The 17,772-nt window shown below is 33.7% G+C and overlaps 4 protein-coding genes and 1 pseudogene across 4 annotated transcripts; 3 read left to right on the top strand and 2 right to left on the bottom strand.

The window, feature by feature from the left end:
- Positions 1-679: 679 nt before the first annotated feature.
- LOC17881371 (oxygen-evolving enhancer protein 3-2, chloroplastic) lies at positions 680-1,992 on the top strand. The gene is made up of 3 exons (XM_006288358.2): positions 680-1,080; positions 1,376-1,671; positions 1,778-1,992. Exons 1-3 carry the CDS (start codon positions 777-779, stop codon positions 1,874-1,876), a joined length of 699 nt encoding a protein of 232 aa, XP_006288420.2. The 5' UTR covers positions 680-776; the 3' UTR covers positions 1,877-1,992.
- Positions 1,993-2,129: 137 nt separating this feature from the next.
- On the top strand, positions 2,130-5,778 carry LOC17881519 (transcription factor bHLH114). The gene is made up of 6 exons (XM_023780676.1): positions 2,130-4,414; positions 4,505-4,733; positions 4,837-5,007; positions 5,087-5,152; positions 5,244-5,294; positions 5,421-5,778. The coding sequence occupies exons 1-6, from the start codon at positions 4,182-4,184 to the stop codon at positions 5,616-5,618; spliced, it is 948 nt and encodes a 315-aa protein (XP_023636444.1). The 5' UTR covers positions 2,130-4,181; the 3' UTR covers positions 5,619-5,778.
- Positions 5,779-6,473: 695 nt separating this feature from the next.
- Positions 6,474-8,956, bottom strand: LOC17884387 (4-coumarate--CoA ligase-like 7). Its single transcript, XM_006287378.2, has 6 exons — positions 7,879-8,956; positions 7,517-7,706; positions 7,294-7,439; positions 7,126-7,193; positions 6,936-7,038; positions 6,474-6,828 (listed from the first exon to the last, which is right to left on the bottom strand). The coding sequence occupies exons 1-6, from the start codon at positions 8,890-8,892 to the stop codon at positions 6,715-6,717; spliced, it is 1,635 nt and encodes a 544-aa protein (XP_006287440.1). The 5' UTR covers positions 8,893-8,956; the 3' UTR covers positions 6,474-6,714.
- Positions 8,957-9,682: 726 nt separating this feature from the next.
- LOC17881782 lies at positions 9,683-11,966 on the bottom strand. The gene is made up of 2 exons (XM_006287688.2): positions 11,671-11,966; positions 9,683-10,984 (listed from the first exon to the last, which is right to left on the bottom strand). The coding sequence occupies exons 1-2, from the start codon at positions 11,897-11,899 to the stop codon at positions 9,879-9,881; spliced, it is 1,335 nt and encodes a 444-aa protein (XP_006287750.1). The 5' UTR covers positions 11,900-11,966; the 3' UTR covers positions 9,683-9,878.
- A 2,881-nt stretch (positions 11,967-14,847) lies between these two features.
- Positions 14,848-16,676, top strand: LOC111830019 (annotated as a pseudogene).
- The last annotated feature ends 1,096 nt before the right edge of the window (positions 16,677-17,772 follow it).

Here is a 17,772-nt window from a genome sequence, read left to right as displayed (position 1 = left end):
TTGATCTGTTTAGATTTAAATTAAAATCTGTAATTAATGTTAATGTTATATTATCCATATTTTTCTGAAGTTCTTAACATCATTTTATTTTCCTGATTTTTCAAGAAAAAAGAACACAAACTGGAGGAATAAAGGAATATGATATTCCAATCATATATATGATTAATTTGTAGGAAAAAATGAAATGGATGGGATTTTTATACTTTAATTTGGAGGTTTTAATTTTTGGGATTAGAATCGATAATTTAAGCAAAGTTATAAGATTTTAATTTCTTGTTTCTGTAGTTAGTTTGGTTTTGGTACTTTAGTTTTATTTAAACAAACTTTTTGTTTAAATCAAACCTTTTTTTTTTGAATATATTTGAACAGAAAAACGAAAAAAAAAAGAAAAAAAAAACAAAATCCAATAATTGAATATTTTGTTTGGATATTTTCAGTATCCAATAACTACAAATCCGAAAACACCAATTAGCTTAGCTTTAACCGAATTGGTCCACATCATGCTGCCACGTGACAATCGCAGTCTGGGCAACACTCGATCTCAATCCTACGTGGCGAAATTGAGAATCAAGATAACACGTGTCGACATAATAGTGGTTAAAACCATATCCGAGTAATCTAAAGAAACAATGGGAATAAGATAAGGTGTTCTTTGTCACATAACCAAACATGCAAAACCAAAAATTATAACTCAAACGCAAATCTTCTCTAATCAAATTATTCAAATCAGAACCCCAAAAGAAAAAAAAAAAAGAAAATATCTGACTCAAAACGAAATGGCTCAAGCAGTGACTTCGATGGCTGGCTTACGTGGCGCATCTCAGGCTGTCCTAGAAGGAAGTCTCCAGATCAACGGCTCAAACCGTCTGAACATCTCAAGAGTCACGGTTGGGTCTCAGAGAACCGGACTTGTGATCAGGGCTCAGCAGAACGAGTCGTCGGTTCCTGAAAGTAGTTCTCGCAGGTCAGTGATCGGGCTCGTAGCTGCTGGTTTAGCCGGTGGTTCGTTTGTTAAAAATGCATTCGCTGAAGCTCTTGCGATCAAAGTTGGTGGTCCTCCACTTCCTTCCGGTGGCTTACGTAAGTACTAAACTACTTAACAATAATCTTAATTTAGTCCGGTTTAATCTCCGGTTTGGTTTGAATCGATTTGGTTTCTTCCGTTTTATTACAAAAGTGTATAGATCTGTTTATTAATTTTAAAAAGATATAAGTTTCGGTTTAATTAGGATTAGGTTTTAGTGATTCATCCATTTAAACCAAATGAAAATCCGGTTCATGTCACAAACCGGTCTTAATTATATAGATTATAGAGACCGATCGGTTCTGTTGCGTTTGATTGATTTGTTTGGCTTTGATGTGTGTGTGAGAGCAGCTGGAACAGATAACTCAGACCAAGCAAGAGACTTTTCATTGGCATTGAAAGACAGATTTTACTTACAGCCACTGTCTCCAACAGAAGCTGCAGCAAGAGCCAAAGAATCTGCTAAAGAGATCATTAACGTTAAGTCACTGATCGACAAAAAAGCTTGGCCTTACGTTCAGAACGATCTCCGTTTAAGAGCATCGTACCTCCGTTACGATATCAACACTGTTATCTCCGCTAAGCCTAAGGGAGAGAAACAGAACCTTAAGGAACTTACCGGCAAGCTCTTCCAAACCATCGACAACGTAAGCTTTCTTTTCTTGCTTTAGGTCTTTTTTTGAAACTGGTTTCTTGGTGAACAAGTTAGAGTGTTTGGATTGATCTGAGATTGTTGTATTCTTGATGTGGAAGTTGGACCATGCGGCAAAGTCAAAGAGCAGCCCAGATGCTGAGAAGTATTACTCAGAAACCGTCTCAAGTTTGAACAATGTTCTTGCCAAGCTCGGTTAATAGAAGAAAGATGGGCTTTGTAATGGGATGACGTCGATTCGTTATTATTATTACAATCCAAGTAATACTATGTCTTATCCTCCTCTTCTTGGCTAATCAAATCGGTATATTTCTAATTTCAGTTTCAAGATTTAACCAGTACGTATATTGGCTAAAGACTCTTTAGCAGAACACTATACTACGGATGATAGCTAATTCTAGCTATCTAGGCTAGGTGATCATTCCCACATGCATCGTTAGTTGCATCACCTGTTTCAAGTATTTATAATACTTTAGGCACAAACTTAGTTTAGTAGCATTTTAGAATATTTCTCTTCAAATTAAAATGGAAATTAGTAAAACAATTTCTCAAGTTTTTAGTCTCAAAATAAAGCTGAATTAATTGCAATTCTTTGATTGAAGAGAACAGATAAAGTTTTTTATATAACTTAGATAGACGTGTGATTAGGTCAAAGGCCGAGGAAACACTTTTTGATCTAAGTTATTTTGTTCTTCTTGTTAATCTACACTTTTAATTTTCTAAACTTTTCCCACTCCACGAGATAAACTAAACTTTAGATTTTAATCATAAACAATGACAATAACAAATTTAAGATATGACAAGAGGAGGTTAGACCGGATATGGTCGTGTAATTGGTATGCCTTAAAGCCAAATAAACAAGTTTAATATGTGCTTAAGGTTAAAACGTCATAAGGTTGACCGAACTTTTACTTCTTATGGAATCAAGAGGATCGAAGTCACATCCATATTTACTCTGATGTCTTAACACACCAAAAATACATTAGATTTATAATATACTAACATATCAAATTTGACGATATGATAAGGAAAACATAACAATGATGACGGCTGTTAAGCTAAACGAGCAAAGTCAAAGAAATTGTGATTAAGTTATAATCAAGTCTTTACTTTAACAAGAAAAAAACTTATAATTGTAAGTAGTTAGACATGTTTAGTTCAGGGAATATTTGTTCCTCGAAGCCAAATTGACTAAGACTGCAAATCTGATTTTTAAAACGAAAATAACTAACCAACATTCATTAATATTATATACATGTAACAATATAGTATAAGATTAGATAAGTTAACCAAATAATTCAGTTAACTAATCGACTAATAGTGGAGTTGTGTGGTTAAGGAGTCAAATCAGATGACATGAGCATATATGTACGTAGTAGTATTATTGAAAGAAGATTTGGGAACATTTCCAAAGTAAAAATGAAGACAACCCCTAAAACCCAAGAGAGTTCGATTGGGTGGTATGACTTAATCCACACAAACGTATTATCTATTAATTAATTTTACTTGTATGTCAACATTTTGACTTATATGATATTTATTCATTATTTAATAAACCTATTTAATAAACCTTTAGTATCATTTTTGCTACAATATCTATCAAACCCACCTTGAGGTCCTTGATGAAATCAAACTGTTCTTGGCCAATTTTTAAATTTCGGCATTCCTTTTTTTTTTTTGTTTCATTCACAGAAAAACGGTTTTTGTCAAATAATGTTCGATCCAAGTCTACATATTCTTATTCAAAATCAAATTGGTATTGTCTTTAGTCCATTTGCCAAAATTATGCACATTAAAAGGTACAAAAATGAGAACAAAACCATATAAATAGAGATTACCTAACCAAATTTGAAAAAAAAAAACACAGCTCTTTACTAAAATCCAAATATAAACTCATTTCTTGCTTTATCCAATCCCTTCAAATATCAATATTTTCAAGTCATTCCAAAAGAGTAGCTATTCGTGTTTTCATTAAACAATAAAACTTGTTCAACGTGGACTTTAGTTTAGTCTATCAAATATATATAATACTTCTGATCTTTTTTTGCGAAAGATATATATTTGCATTTGTGTTTACTTGTGAAGTTAATATTCTTTCTCTTTTTGCGAAAGATACATTTTTCTGTCAAACACATTTTGAAAAAAACGTAAACTGAAAAACTAGATCATATAACAATGTTAATTCTAATATATATAGTCTACGTTCTTTAATTTGTTACAACTTACAAATGATTTATATTAAAAAATTACATTATTTTATGATATAATTTAACGTAAACACGAACACAAGAATACGTCCATTAAGATACGTTGTTTTCATGATAATCAATAGTTGATACATATGGTTAAGAGGGTAGCTAAAGATGTCTTTTTATAATTAAATTTATTAAATTAGGTAGATAAAAATGTTGTTTAACAATTATATTATTCCGTTTAAACTATTAATTTTGATGGATTCAAGCATCAAGCCTACATATAAATACAATATGTAAATCAACATGTCTCATGCAACTCCAAACATTTCCAAAATACACAAACAAAAACTATAACATGACGGAAGAGTTTGAGATCGCCGGAATTTCCACCGGAACTTGGTGGAGTTCGCCAACAAACACCGCCGCAGTATTCTCCGGCTACTCACTGCCACGTTCCACTGAGATTAGCCTTGATGCCACAAATTTCGGATGGCAAAACATCGAAAACAAGATTAACGATCATAACGATGGTTTCATGAACATGTAAATCCACCCACACATGCGATATTTTATTTTATTATTTACATAGTAAGATTGGACTTTCTAATATCATCTCTTTTCTATTTCTTGAAGGCATAATAGTTTCTTCGAAGGATTTTTCGATCCAAACGAGCAAGTACTATCAGATTCTTGGACAAATACTACTACTCCTAACACGAAACCCGCGCTGCTCGAAAGCTTTCCGCTCTTTGATAACATGTTCTTGATCGATTCAGAAGCTGAATCTTTCTTGGATAATGAGATCAGAATCCATAAGTATAAGGAGCAAAATACACAAGACAGCAAGATTGTTACTTCAAAGGCACGTAACTACTAATACACAGTCGAACCTAATTAGTTTTTATTTTGACTAGTATTGTTAGACTCTCAAATTAACATTACAATATATGTGATGAATCTTTCAGAGAAGTGACAAGCCTGAAGAACTGGAAGAGAACAGCGACGAATACTCACCGCGGCTACTAAAAAGACCAAGACTTGAGACTCTATCTCCATTGCCAAGCTTCAAAGTTCGTAAAGAAAAACTCGGAGATCGAATCACTGCGCTTCAGCAACTTGTTTCACCATTTGGCAAGGTAAATCAAAAGACTTCTATTTATTTGCATAGTTTTTATTTAAGCTCATCATGAGATTGATCTTTTAATCTCTTTACAGACAGATACAGCTTCTGTTCTCAACGAAGCTGTAGAGTACATCAAGTTTCTTCAAGAACAAGTAACTGTAAGTTCAAATTCTTTAATTTCATTTGCTGTCAAAACAAAATCAACTAATTAATTAATATCTAGTATGATTATTTAAATTTGAGAAATAGGTATTGAGTAATCCAGAGCAGAACACCATAGGATCTGTTCAACAACAGCAGGTACTTAAAATTAGTTATATGTTTTAACAACTCTTTTGCTTGTCCTTTTGCTTGTGATATCAAGAATCTTTTTTAGAAACTAATCATCACCAATTAATGATTCTTGAATATTGATGATTATAATAGTGTTCAGACAAGAAACCTATCAGTAGTACTCAAGAAGAAGAAGAAGAATGTAGCTCAAGAAGACATGTAGATCTCGCTAGCCGTGGGCTCTGTCTGATGCCGATCTCAGCTTCATATCCGGTGGCTGCAGCCGCGGCTTCCGCTGAAGAGATGAACACGTCTGATTTTTGGAATCTTCCGTTCTGTTTAAACTTATAAATTAGACAAGATCGATAATACATAACCAAAAAAAAGTTATATCTCTTCCACAGTTCCACATAGAGAGGATCTTGTAAAGTTTGATGTCTATATTATATAGAAATGTAAATGTCTTGTATACTTAATTCAAAGCACACAGTATATTGTTTGTTTGCGTTTACTTTCTTCTTTGTACATTTTTAATCTTCTAAAATGAACATACTTTTTTAATTTGCTTAAGTCTTTGAAACAAAACAATTTTGTTTGGACTTTGCAGAAAATGCTTAATAGAAAAACCTGAAAAATGGTTAGACCCCTTTTGAAACTATTTTCCCATCTAAATACAAATTACATATGTGAGATATATATATACTTAAACCATTAATTATAGATTATCTGTATATTTTGGGAAAAAGGTTGTATAAGGGTTATATCAAACTTTCCACCTATAAAACCCTTTACCAACTCAGCTATAACTTTTATAAATAATTAGCAGCCGTTAAAGATGATTATACATGAATATGAAGCTTCAAGATCAACTTTTCCAGCATGAACTCAGAGCCAACTATGCAGAATCTTAGGCATAATAACGTTCGAAACAGTTCAAAGTCCCAAACAATTGACTTTTGCGGTTGGTAGATACTTTAGCAAACTGCTTGTGTACTTTACTAATTTACGCGTTTGATTAGAGAGATTAAGAGAGTTTGCAAAAGAAGATGTGGTTTAACAAGAAACACTTAAAAAACCAAAATAGCTACTTTGTGTCCCTTGTTACAACAACTCCTTAGTCATAACTTACGACCTTAACGTACTTGTTTTAGTTTCTCCAAAGTGTTTAAATACACACACACATGCTCAAAAATTGAAAAATAACCCTTGAAGAAACAGAGTTTATTGCTACATTTGAACAATTTATAAAACCATTATGGCCTGTTTGTATATCCTAAACAAACGAAAGAAAAAATGTAGTAACCTTTTTGGTATTGGACTGTTTATTATTTTATTCACTTATTTGGTTTGTGTAGCCGTTTAATTTGAAATGGTACATAAATATGGTGAAACAGGCGAGACAAAACAGAGATTCTGATGTTCTATATCCGGTAGTAAAAAAGATTCTTCACATCTTGGATCTTACTTGCTGAACAAGTTCTCTTCTCAAGATTTTACCAGCAGCAGATTTTGGAACACTCTTAATGAAGCTCACTCGTCGTAACCTTTTGTAAGGAGCGACCTGGTAAAAGCAAAACAATGGTTTTGACTTTGATATTTAGAGAAGAAAGAAAACAAACACACCGATACAATAGATTCGAAAGATTTGGGTCATAAGTGATTATTAACCTGTTTGGCTATGAACTTTTGAATATCTTGCTCTGTTATTGAACTATTTGGTGAGCGGACAACAAATGCAATTGGAACTTCACCTGCTTCTTCATCAGGGAACCTGCAACATATACACATGTTAATGTGTTTGGGAAAAGGAATCAACTCAATATTTTCTGATGTATTGAACTAAGATTATATGACTCACGGGATAACAACAGCATCTAGTATTTCGGAATGGGATACAAGTAGACCCTCTAGTTCAGCTGGAGCAACCTAGATATGTCAAACCATTTGTTATGATTTCATTTATATAAAATTTCGAGGTTTGGAAAGTGAGAAGAAGAATGAGAAAATTAGGAAGTGACAGTGAAACCTGAAAGCCTTTGTATTTGATTAGTTCTTTGATTCGATCAACAACATAAAGGTTACCATCCTCGTTGAAGTAACCAAGATCTCCTGTATGTACCCAACCTTTTTTATCTATTGTTTCTTTAGTAGCCTGAGGGTTGTTGAGATACCCTGAAAGAGAATTGGTTTACATTACTTTCGAATGTATGAAAAGCTATAAATATATGTAGGAATGAAAATTCTCAAACCTTTCATCATGTTAGGTCCTCGAACCCATATTTCGCCTAATTGATTAGGGGGCTGAGATTTCCCAGTTTCTACACTCACTATCTGAGCTTCAACACCTGGAGCAAGCATTCCCGCTGATCCAGAGTTTCGTTTCCCTAGTCTCGGGTCTTCGACAGAGACTATTCCAGACGTTTCAGTCATTCCATAGCCCTGAAGAAATCATAAAACACCTCTTTTTGCATCATTCAAACAATCATCCATACCAACGGATTCAAAAAATCTTATACATTTTGGCCTGGTTCTTTACAAGCAAACATCCATGAATTAGCTAATGTCTAAGTCACAAACCAAGAACAGGATCTGAAACCAAAGTCTTATTTACCTGCATAAGCAAAACATTAGGGATGTTTCTTCCACACTCCTCCATCAAATCTTTCCCAAGAGGAGCAGCTCCTGACCCAATGTATTTAAGTGAAGAAAGATCATACTTTTTCACAATACTTTGCTTGGAAAGAGCAAGGAACACAGGGGGAACAACCCAAAGATGAGTAACTCTATACTTCTGAATGTTCTTAAGAACCAACTCAAGCTCAAATTTGGCCATGGAAACCAAAGCATTCCCTCTCTGAAGCTGAGAATAAACAATCACAGTCAACCCAAACACATGAAACATGGGAAGAAAACACAAGAACACGCCGTGATACTCTCCCATGAGATCTTGATCCATGGTCACCATCAAAGACGCAGCTATGAAATTCCCATGAGTTAACTCCACACCTTTGCTTGTTCCTGTAGTTCCTGACGAATACAACAATGCAGCTGTATCTGATTGCTTAACCTCAACGTACGGGAACTCAGAAATTGGCTCAGAGAGTTCCATCACGTCATTGAAACTGAGAACCTTCGCATTCGATTCCGAAGGAACCTGAACTGAATCTCCAGATCCGAGTAGCACGACGGGAAGATCAAAACCCTTGATTCTATCGAACAATTGATTAACAGAGATAATAATCTTCGGATTCGAATCCTTGATCTGTTTAGAAACCTCATTAACGGTATAAAGAGGATTTGCGGTGGTGAAAACGCCTCCGATGGCAGTTACGGCGAGGAAACAGAGAGGGAACTGGTAAGAATTAGGAGCGAAGATCAACACGGCGTCGTTTTTACGAACACCTAGACGGTGGAACCCGTGAGCTAGTCTAGCGACGGCGGATTTGAGCTGAGAGAAGGTTAAGGATTCGCCGGAATCAGAATCGGCGAGAGCAAGCTTCGATGAGTAAGATGATGAATTACGGAAGAGGAAAGAGACCAACGATGTGTTTGGATCTTTGGGAAGAACGAGCGTTGGACGAAGTGATCTGTAGATTCCGTCTCTGCCATAGCCGGACTTTTCCATATTTTCCGATCTCGGAGGATAAGGTGTGAACTGTGTGGTGTGTGATGAAGAAAAGAAGAAGACGATCACTATTTCGGAATTTTGGATTTATTCGACGTAAACGTTACAATTTGTATTTTTAATTATATCTTAATCAAATTATATAATCACATATTATGAGTTTCAAAACTTAAGGACTCTATGATTTTGATTTGATTGAAAAAGTCAACTAAAAATAATTCATTGTGACGTAAGTCCGTAACCATCATATATTTTTGATAGTAAAATAAGGGATTTTAATTATTCCTTTAGTATTATTTTCAATTTATGCATTATACTCAAAAGATCGTTAAAAACTAGGATTCTGGTATGGTACGAAGTTTATCATAGCCATAGGCAGATAGGCTTCAAGCACGACGCAAATGCTATTTGTTTTTTGGTTTCCTAAAAGGTGATGTCTTTGCTTGCACAATCGTGGAGTGGGAAGAAGTAACCTTTGAGAATGATTCTAGGCTTTCTCATTCTAAGCATAGAAGGATGCTACACTAACACCAGAAGGATGAATATGGTTTCTTCTGAGACTAACTTTTAGGTTTCAGTGTTATCAAACAGATATAACATGTGCACCTAGATTCTTAGCCCAAAACTAGTGTTTGTTTTCTTCTTTCTTTCATATTTTCATCTACTAGATCTTTTTTTTTGGTTAGCTTGTAGTACTCTTTCTTAGCTAATACCAATTATGGAAAGATACACATTTTTGTATGAATATGTGTTCACACATTTTTGGTTGACTAAATAAAATATGTGAAGGTTTAAACATAATATAAAATTGGATAATGTTATTATTGGGTTTTACTGTTCATTATAGTTTGTATTACACACAAAATAAAAAATTAACTTTAAAATAGTTGGAAAACAACAAAAATTATTACACAGTTCACACAGAGTATCGAAGTGACAAAAACCCGAATTTTTTTATCATTCTCATATTTCTCTTCTTGAGCCAGCTAAGAAGCCCGACCCGGATCCGAATCCGTTTCGTTTCTGTATTGTTGTTGTTCTTCTACGCCAGGAACAACCATACCAGGGTGATGCTGATACATTTGAACCGGACCGGGTTGTTTCATTCCATAATATCCGTTTCGGTTAACTCCATCCACTGCTATCATAACCGGCCTAACCGTTCCACCATACACTTGACCCGGACCAGTCATCTGATGAGGCTGAGGCTGGTGGTATCCCATTGGTACATGATGGTATTGTTGAAGATACTGACCCGGCATTTGAACCGGTTGTACCATATGATTACCCTGTTGAACCATATGATTACCCTGCTGAACCATGTGAGTACCCGGAACCGAACCAGGAACGTAATAAACCGGTGTCTGGTGAACGGCATGACCCTGGTAATGAACCTGTGGACCAGGGGCGTATTGCCATTGGGAGTTACCCGGGAGATTACCCTGTTGAATTACTTGCTCCGGTTGAGAATCAGATTTCGGAGTCGAAACCAGTTCAGGACTTTCCGGTTTAGTTAAAACCGGTGGTTGAAGTTCCGGCGTAGATGATCGCATCACAGGAGCCGAAGACGTAGAACCATACGGCGAAGGAATATCACGACGAGGAGAACCAGGATCCGAAAGCGTCGAAACCTCTCTTCTGATCTTAGCTCTGGGATCACGATCACGGAGCTCATGCGGTGGAGCAGTTTCATCGAAGTTATCCAATCCGAATAAGTAATCAGGAACTTCCGAAACAATCGACGAGACTTCAGATCGAACACGCTCGAACACTCTACCGGAACCACCGTTAGATGCGGCAGTAGCGGCGGCGGAAGAGCCGAGATTAAGAGCGTCGAGAAACCATTGCTCTCGATTAACAGAGCTATCGAGGAGTGAGCTGATACTGCTAGCTCGACTATCGTTATCTTCTTCACCGGCTACGGATTTGGTGAAGAGGAAGAGACGAAGACGAGAGGCGCGTGGGTTTTGATTCTGTGCGACGCGGTCGTATTCGTCCATCATGTTCTCTACATCTTCGTCCGTAGATACGGAGATCAACGCGTCAAGATCTTCGTTTGGTAGCTGGTACTTCACGCTTATGTTGCTTTTACCTTATCCAATATATTCCCATAACGCCACAATCCAACATTATTATTATTATTATTCCCCAAAATCAATTATTTTTTTTCTTTTCACTATAATATAAATTCAATTACTTTCCCGCAAAGTTCCAAAATGTAACGCCCAATAAAATATCTGCCCAATTTCCAACGATTAAAAATAAGATTTACTATTTTTTTCAAAGCTGCAATAAAATTGTTTCCAATAATTCATTAATTTTCATAGTTGACAAATTTTTTAATTTATCAAATTTTGCAAATGATAGTGATCGGCACAACTTCTTCTACAAACCTAATTATTGGATCATATATACCGAATCGAAGATAAATCTTTAGGATCGTGCAAAATGATATGATAGAGGAAAAAAAATAACACCAAAATCAAATTTAATTCAATAAATTTCTATAAATTTAATACTTTCCAGCAATATGCCAGACTTTTGTGGCCAATAAACCATCTGCCAAATTTCTTAAATATTTTCAAAAAAGTTTCAAATATTATTTTTTTAAATAAACCAAATAATTCAATCATCATATCAAAACTTATCATATTTGGCCTTGTGATCTAATTATATGCAAAAAGAATAAAACGTTACTACTACTAAATCATTGATTCAGGATCATGACGTGATGAAACTGAACTCGACGAGAATGAGATGAGATTAAAAAAAGCTTACCGGAGAGTTTAGCGAGTTTAGCGAGGAGAGAGGAGAAAGTAGTGTGACGATGAACGGCGACCATGCGATTATCACCGCCGACGTAACAGAGCTGGTTATCAGGGGGACGAGGCAAGATCCTTCCTCCGAAAGTGCACATGAACCGTACACGTGGCTGATTATCGTACTCCGATCTCGGCGATGATGCCAGTGAGTCGTTGTCCAGCTCCGGCGGAAGGATCGAAGCCATTGTTTTCTCTCTCTCTCTCTCTCTCTCTTTGTCGCCGAGGATTTTGGTAATTTAGGGATATATGTTTTTGATTCGATTTAACAACGAACGACCATATAATTATTAAAGGTGAATGTTCCGGAAGAGTATATGTTAGAGACACGGGACTGTCATGCACCATCATGTATTATTATTATTATTTATTTATTTTTCTCAGGTAGGCTACTTAACCGGGTTCTTAACCGGGTTAAATATATTTTCATATGATCACCACTCATTAGTCATTAGTGTGACAATCATTAACCAAATCAGATTCAGATACTGAGATAATCTTGGGGGTGTTATTGGATTCTAACTTATAAAGAATTTAGATGACTCTACTAAAATTATAGATTACATGATTTTAAAGGATTGGTTGAGAGTTTTATATAATCTTGTTGATTAGTTTTTTTAAAGTCTTGTAAAATCTCTCAAACAATCTTTGTATTTCTAAGATATTTTTCATGACTTTATTTTGTAAAGAAGAGTGTTTAAAATCATAAACCAATAACATAAAATTTTAATTTATTAACAATCACAGATTCTTTTGTTTTAATTGAATAACACAGAACTTTTAATGACTTTGTAAAACTCTGTATCCAATAACCCCATTTTTATGAAGATTTTGAATGACTCTTTACAAATCAATAACTAATAACACCAAACTTTAAAAGAGTTTTGTAAAATCTTGATTGAATAACAACAGATTCTACCTAACATCTAAAGTCCATAAAATTCCATATAACTCACAAACCAATAACACCCCCTTACACTAATATGATTCTATAATCTCATTTAGGCAACAAAAATGTCAAACTAAATGGATCGAGTATAATGTAAAGATTTGTATAATCAATTAATGGTATAATCAAAAGTATAATAATTAAGCAAAAATTACAACTTAAAAATTAATCTATTGATATTGTAGTGGAACTGTTGGATTTCAAAGCCAAAAATTAGGGTAGGTAAGTAAGTAAATATCTTATGTGGGTTGTATTTGGTTTATGTCGTTTTAACTTTTTTTTTTAAAGGGATTAATTACTTAATGCTGATTCTAGTCTAGTAGTAGTTTTTTTTTAATCATAAGTTACATCATTATTTATTTAAGATATTTTATTTAAGATTCAACTACTTATGGCATATGTAATTATGATGAACAATTTATTATTATTATATTTTACATTTTATCTAGTTTGATAAAAAAATACTATTCATTCTCTTTCTTTCTTTTTCCATCTTAGTTGCATAAAAACTACTTATCAGAATTTTTGTGTCCAACATAACTATTATTTTTTTTTTAAAAGCTAAAATAATAGTAGTTCATGAGAAATTGATTTGCAATATAATATGACAGACGCATCGTAGCCGTCAAATAGCTATCCGCCAGTAGTTTTGATGCTCCTAATTATTCACACAATATAAATTCTATAATATATTGTGATTTAAATTATTAACATATACTTAAAAATTTGTTCGTAATATATATTTTTAATATCCAACAAGGTTCCTGACGTCGGTACGAACAAAAAAAAAAAGAATGAAAACAAAACTCTTGACTTTTATTCTATTAAATTACTCTTAAGCGACCAAAGGAAAAAAGTATATAGAATTAGGAGTTCTTAAGCATATGACATTGAGCTGAGTTGGCAATTACGACAGGCGATCATATTTTTCATTTTGATTAGTACTAATCATTATTTCCATTAAAATTCATTTGAAGTCCCTATCTATAGGTTTTATTGTTAAACACAAATAATGTCTTTGTTTGTTTCATTAATTGCAATTTATATTTGGATGACGTTTTAGTTCGACTAATATAATAACAAAAAGAAGAAATTGACCTAGAAACAGGATAATTTCCATGGTGTTGCAGTTAGTAAGGTTTTGTTTATTTTGATATGACAATAAAATATATCACAATTTATTATATTATCTTTTTTCTTTTAAATGTAAATCTAATTGATCTTGTACTATGAATCTATGATACACATAAGCAAAAAAATTAATTTTATTCTTAGTCTTTTTCTCCAAAAAAAAAAAATGCATAGAGTTAGAGGACCTAACCATACGGAGTAATCTTATATAATAAGCTGTTAAAAAGATAAATTTCGTTTTTTTTGTTTTTTTTGAAAATTTGAGAAGAGCACATTTTTCCACTTATAAAATTGTTTTATTTTTGTAAGTATTAGATTATGCTGTTTTATCTGTATGCGTATTATTCTTTGATTTTGTTTTTTTTTCGGATTTTAAACTTCTCAAAAATAAATAAATGAGATTTTTTTTTGGGGATTTATTTTCCATTTACGGTATTGGGTAATTTTTTTATTTTATGGCCGCTATTTTAAATAGGTTTAGCCTTTAGGATTGGATTTAAAAGTTACCTACTTTGCCAAATTGTATTATTAACATTTAACACTTTGTCTTCATTTATAATTATGTCTTATGTAACGCTTTTTTTTTTTTTTGAAACGTCTTATGTAACGCTTAGACGTAAGAAACACTTAACTAGTTAGTGAACAACATCATTTGGTGTGTTACTTGCGTTTTTATACTTTCTCACATCCCTTATTACATTTGTCTTTCAATCTAAACGACCAAAAAATGGAAACTTACAAGATTTCGTTCTTTTCTTTCTTTATTAACGACGAGACATTCTAACACTTCTGATTCTTACTATTTCTGAGCTAGTCTTATTATATAACATTCTAACATTTCTTAGTCGTCTTATTCTAACCTTGTGAAGTTTTTGCCAAACTCAAAGCTTCGGGCACAAATGAAAGAACTCAAAGTAAAGTTTCGAGTAAGACGTAGTAGGTTCCTACATATAATCTTGAAACGTCGTATTGTGTGTTCTATATAACCATAGTTCACTAATATGTAACGTTATTTATGGATTCTCTATAACTATTTGAGAAGAGTAAGTAGTAACAATGGTGGATAGCTGTGAGAATCGAGCTCCTGATAAGCTTCAGGTTAGTTTCTACAAAACCAGAACTCAGATCTCAACTCTTTCAATTTATTACCTCATATTCTTGTTTATGTCTCAATTTGTTTTTTTTTTTAAACAGGAGTATCAAGCAATGGTTGTTTGCTGTATTCTTGGAGTTGGAACTGTCATTTCTTGGAATAGTATCCTCACAATTGAAGATTATTACTACCGTGTTTTCCCGGTTCGATCGGTTTCATTTTGGTTGATTTCATATTCAACATTTGGTATTAGAAATTTGATGTTTTGGTTATATTAAACTAAAGTTGATTTTTCTATGTTTTGGCACTTGGAACAATCATGATTTTCGCATACCACGAATCCAAAATCAATACCCGAAAGCGTAACATGATCGGTTACATGCTATCCACAATATCCACATTCTTGCTCATCGCTGTAAGTTCTCAAGTCTTATCTTTACATAAAACCTATAGAAACCGGATTTTTTATTCTAAAAGCTTGAAACAGTTGGATTTGGTAACAAAAGGACACGGCGGGATTTTGCCTTACATTGGTTTATGCGCAATCGTTGCTTTGTTTGGACTAGCTGATGCTACTGTACGAGGAGGAATGATTGGAGACTTATCATTCATGTCCCCTGAACTCATCCAGGTTTAGTACCTTTTTATAGATTAGCTAGAGATCTCGGTTTACTTTCTCCGGTTTGGATAAACCGGCTTATACATATCTTATTGCTTCTATATAGTCATTAATGGCCGGTTTGGATAAACCGGCTTATACATATCTTATACATATCTTATTGCTTCTATATATCATAACCAATCAGAATCGGTAACTTTATAAATATCCCATATCGAATTTGGAGATGGTTCAACACTAATAAAGAGTATGAGTGTTTCCACTCACTAACGATTGATTTTGAGTTAGAAATTTATCCTAACAGAGCCTACTAAACTCAAATGAATATAAATGTAACCAAAAAATTAGTATTTGGCCCAAGATAATGGACCAAAAAACCAATCAACTTATGTGGGCATCTAATAGAATCTCACACTGACATGGTTTAACACTATTATATAAAGGATTTGAACCTTTATAAGTTGAAGCTCAAAATTCCTCACAAGGTAATATTCAAGAATAATATATGTTTCTATCTTGATTTCTGTTTACGTTAAGATTACTCATTTCTTGATTCTTCTATGCAGACTGATGATGATTTCAAGAATCAAAGGCTATGCTTCAAAACATTGACTATGCAGTGAATCTATTCCTCCTCTACGCTTTGACATTATCCATTGTCCCAGGGGTTTTATATGAGAACACAGGAGAATACGGACTAGGCACATGGTACGCGCTTGTCCTAGTAGCGATGTACAATTTTTGGGATTTGGTTGGAAGGTACACACCGCTGGTGAAATGGCTCAAGATTGAGAACATAAAAGGACTCACAATTGCGGTATTGTCGCGTTTTCTCCTCATTCCGGCGTTCTACTTCACCGCGAAATATGGTGATCAAGGATGGATGATTATGCTCATTTCTATTTTGGGATTGACAAATGGACACCTCACTGTTTGCATTCTCACCACAGCTCCTAAAGGCTACAAGGTAAATATATTTGAACCTTTACCTGAATATAAATATACAAACTAACAAACTTTGACATAATTTAACAACTCGTGGTTTTGTTTTTTGTAAAGGGTCCGGAGCAGAATGCGTTAGGGAATTTACTGGTAATGTTTCTATTAGGAGGAGTATTTGCAGGAGTTGCCTTGGATTGGTTATGGCTTATTGGTAAGAATAATGTCTTTTGAGTTATCAACTAAATTATTCACCACAAAAAAAAAAAAAAAACTACATTATGAGCATTCATGTAATTGGAGACTATGATTATTTTTTCTTTAAATTATTTTAATGTAATGGTTTATGTCTTTGATATTAAATGTTAGAAACCATTTACGTTAAGGGTGTTAATAGAACAAAATATGTATCCAAGGCAAGCTGTTTGTAATTTGTATTAGTTTTGTGGTTGTGTCATCAGTGTTCATGTATGGTAGAATGCATTGTTTATTAACCAAAATCATATCAATACGTCATTCTAACAGTTTTCAGTTTTAATTATGACTTTATAAACACTTGTGACTTTGTGAGTCTTATTTAAACATTTTAGTATTTAACACGATTGAGTCTTAATATAACATTCTAGTACGTCAAACCTTTGAAGCTTAATTTGCACTAGAATCAAGAAGTCAACCATCACCTTGACTCTTCAAGATCATATGCTAAATTCCCAAGTATAAAACATAATACTGTGTTTTATTGGTCAGTTGACTCAGTTCTCAAATCTTGAAAAATGGAAATGTTATTATGAGTTCTCTGTAACTATCTGATAAGGTAACAATATGGTGGAGAGTTGTGAGAATGAAGCTACTGAAAATGTTCAGGTAAGTAATCCAATCCACACAAAACCCAAATCTCATATCAGAATCAAGTTCTTGTTTATTTATAATTGATACTAGAAAAAAACAGGGGAAGTATCAAGCGATGGTGGTTTGTTGTATTCTTGGAATTGGAACTCTTGTTTCTTGGAACAGTTTGCTAAGTGTCGGAGATTACTACTACCAAGTTTTCCCGGTTTGGTTTACACAATTCTCAGATTAGAATTTGGTTTCTTGAAATCTATGGTTTTGGTTACATAGAAATTAAAGTTGAAAACTTATGTCTTTCATATGATTGGAACAATCATGATCTTTGCATACTACGAATCGAAAATCAATACAAGAACCGTTCTATTCAAAATATCCACATTCTTGCTCATTATTGTAAGTTCAAGTCTAGTACCATATAAATATTTTCCTTTAAGAAACCGGATTCTGATTGTAAAATCTCAAAAACAGTTGGATTTGGCAA

The sequence above is a fragment of the Capsella rubella genome, unplaced genomic scaffold, assembly GCF_000375325.1.
Source record: "Capsella rubella cultivar Monte Gargano unplaced genomic scaffold, Caprub1_0 scaffold_6, whole genome shotgun sequence".
NCBI lineage: Eukaryota > Viridiplantae > Streptophyta > Magnoliopsida > Brassicales > Brassicaceae > Capsella > Capsella rubella.
Note: the sequence above shows the minus strand (reverse complement) of the source record. Positions and strands in the feature narration are given on the sequence as shown.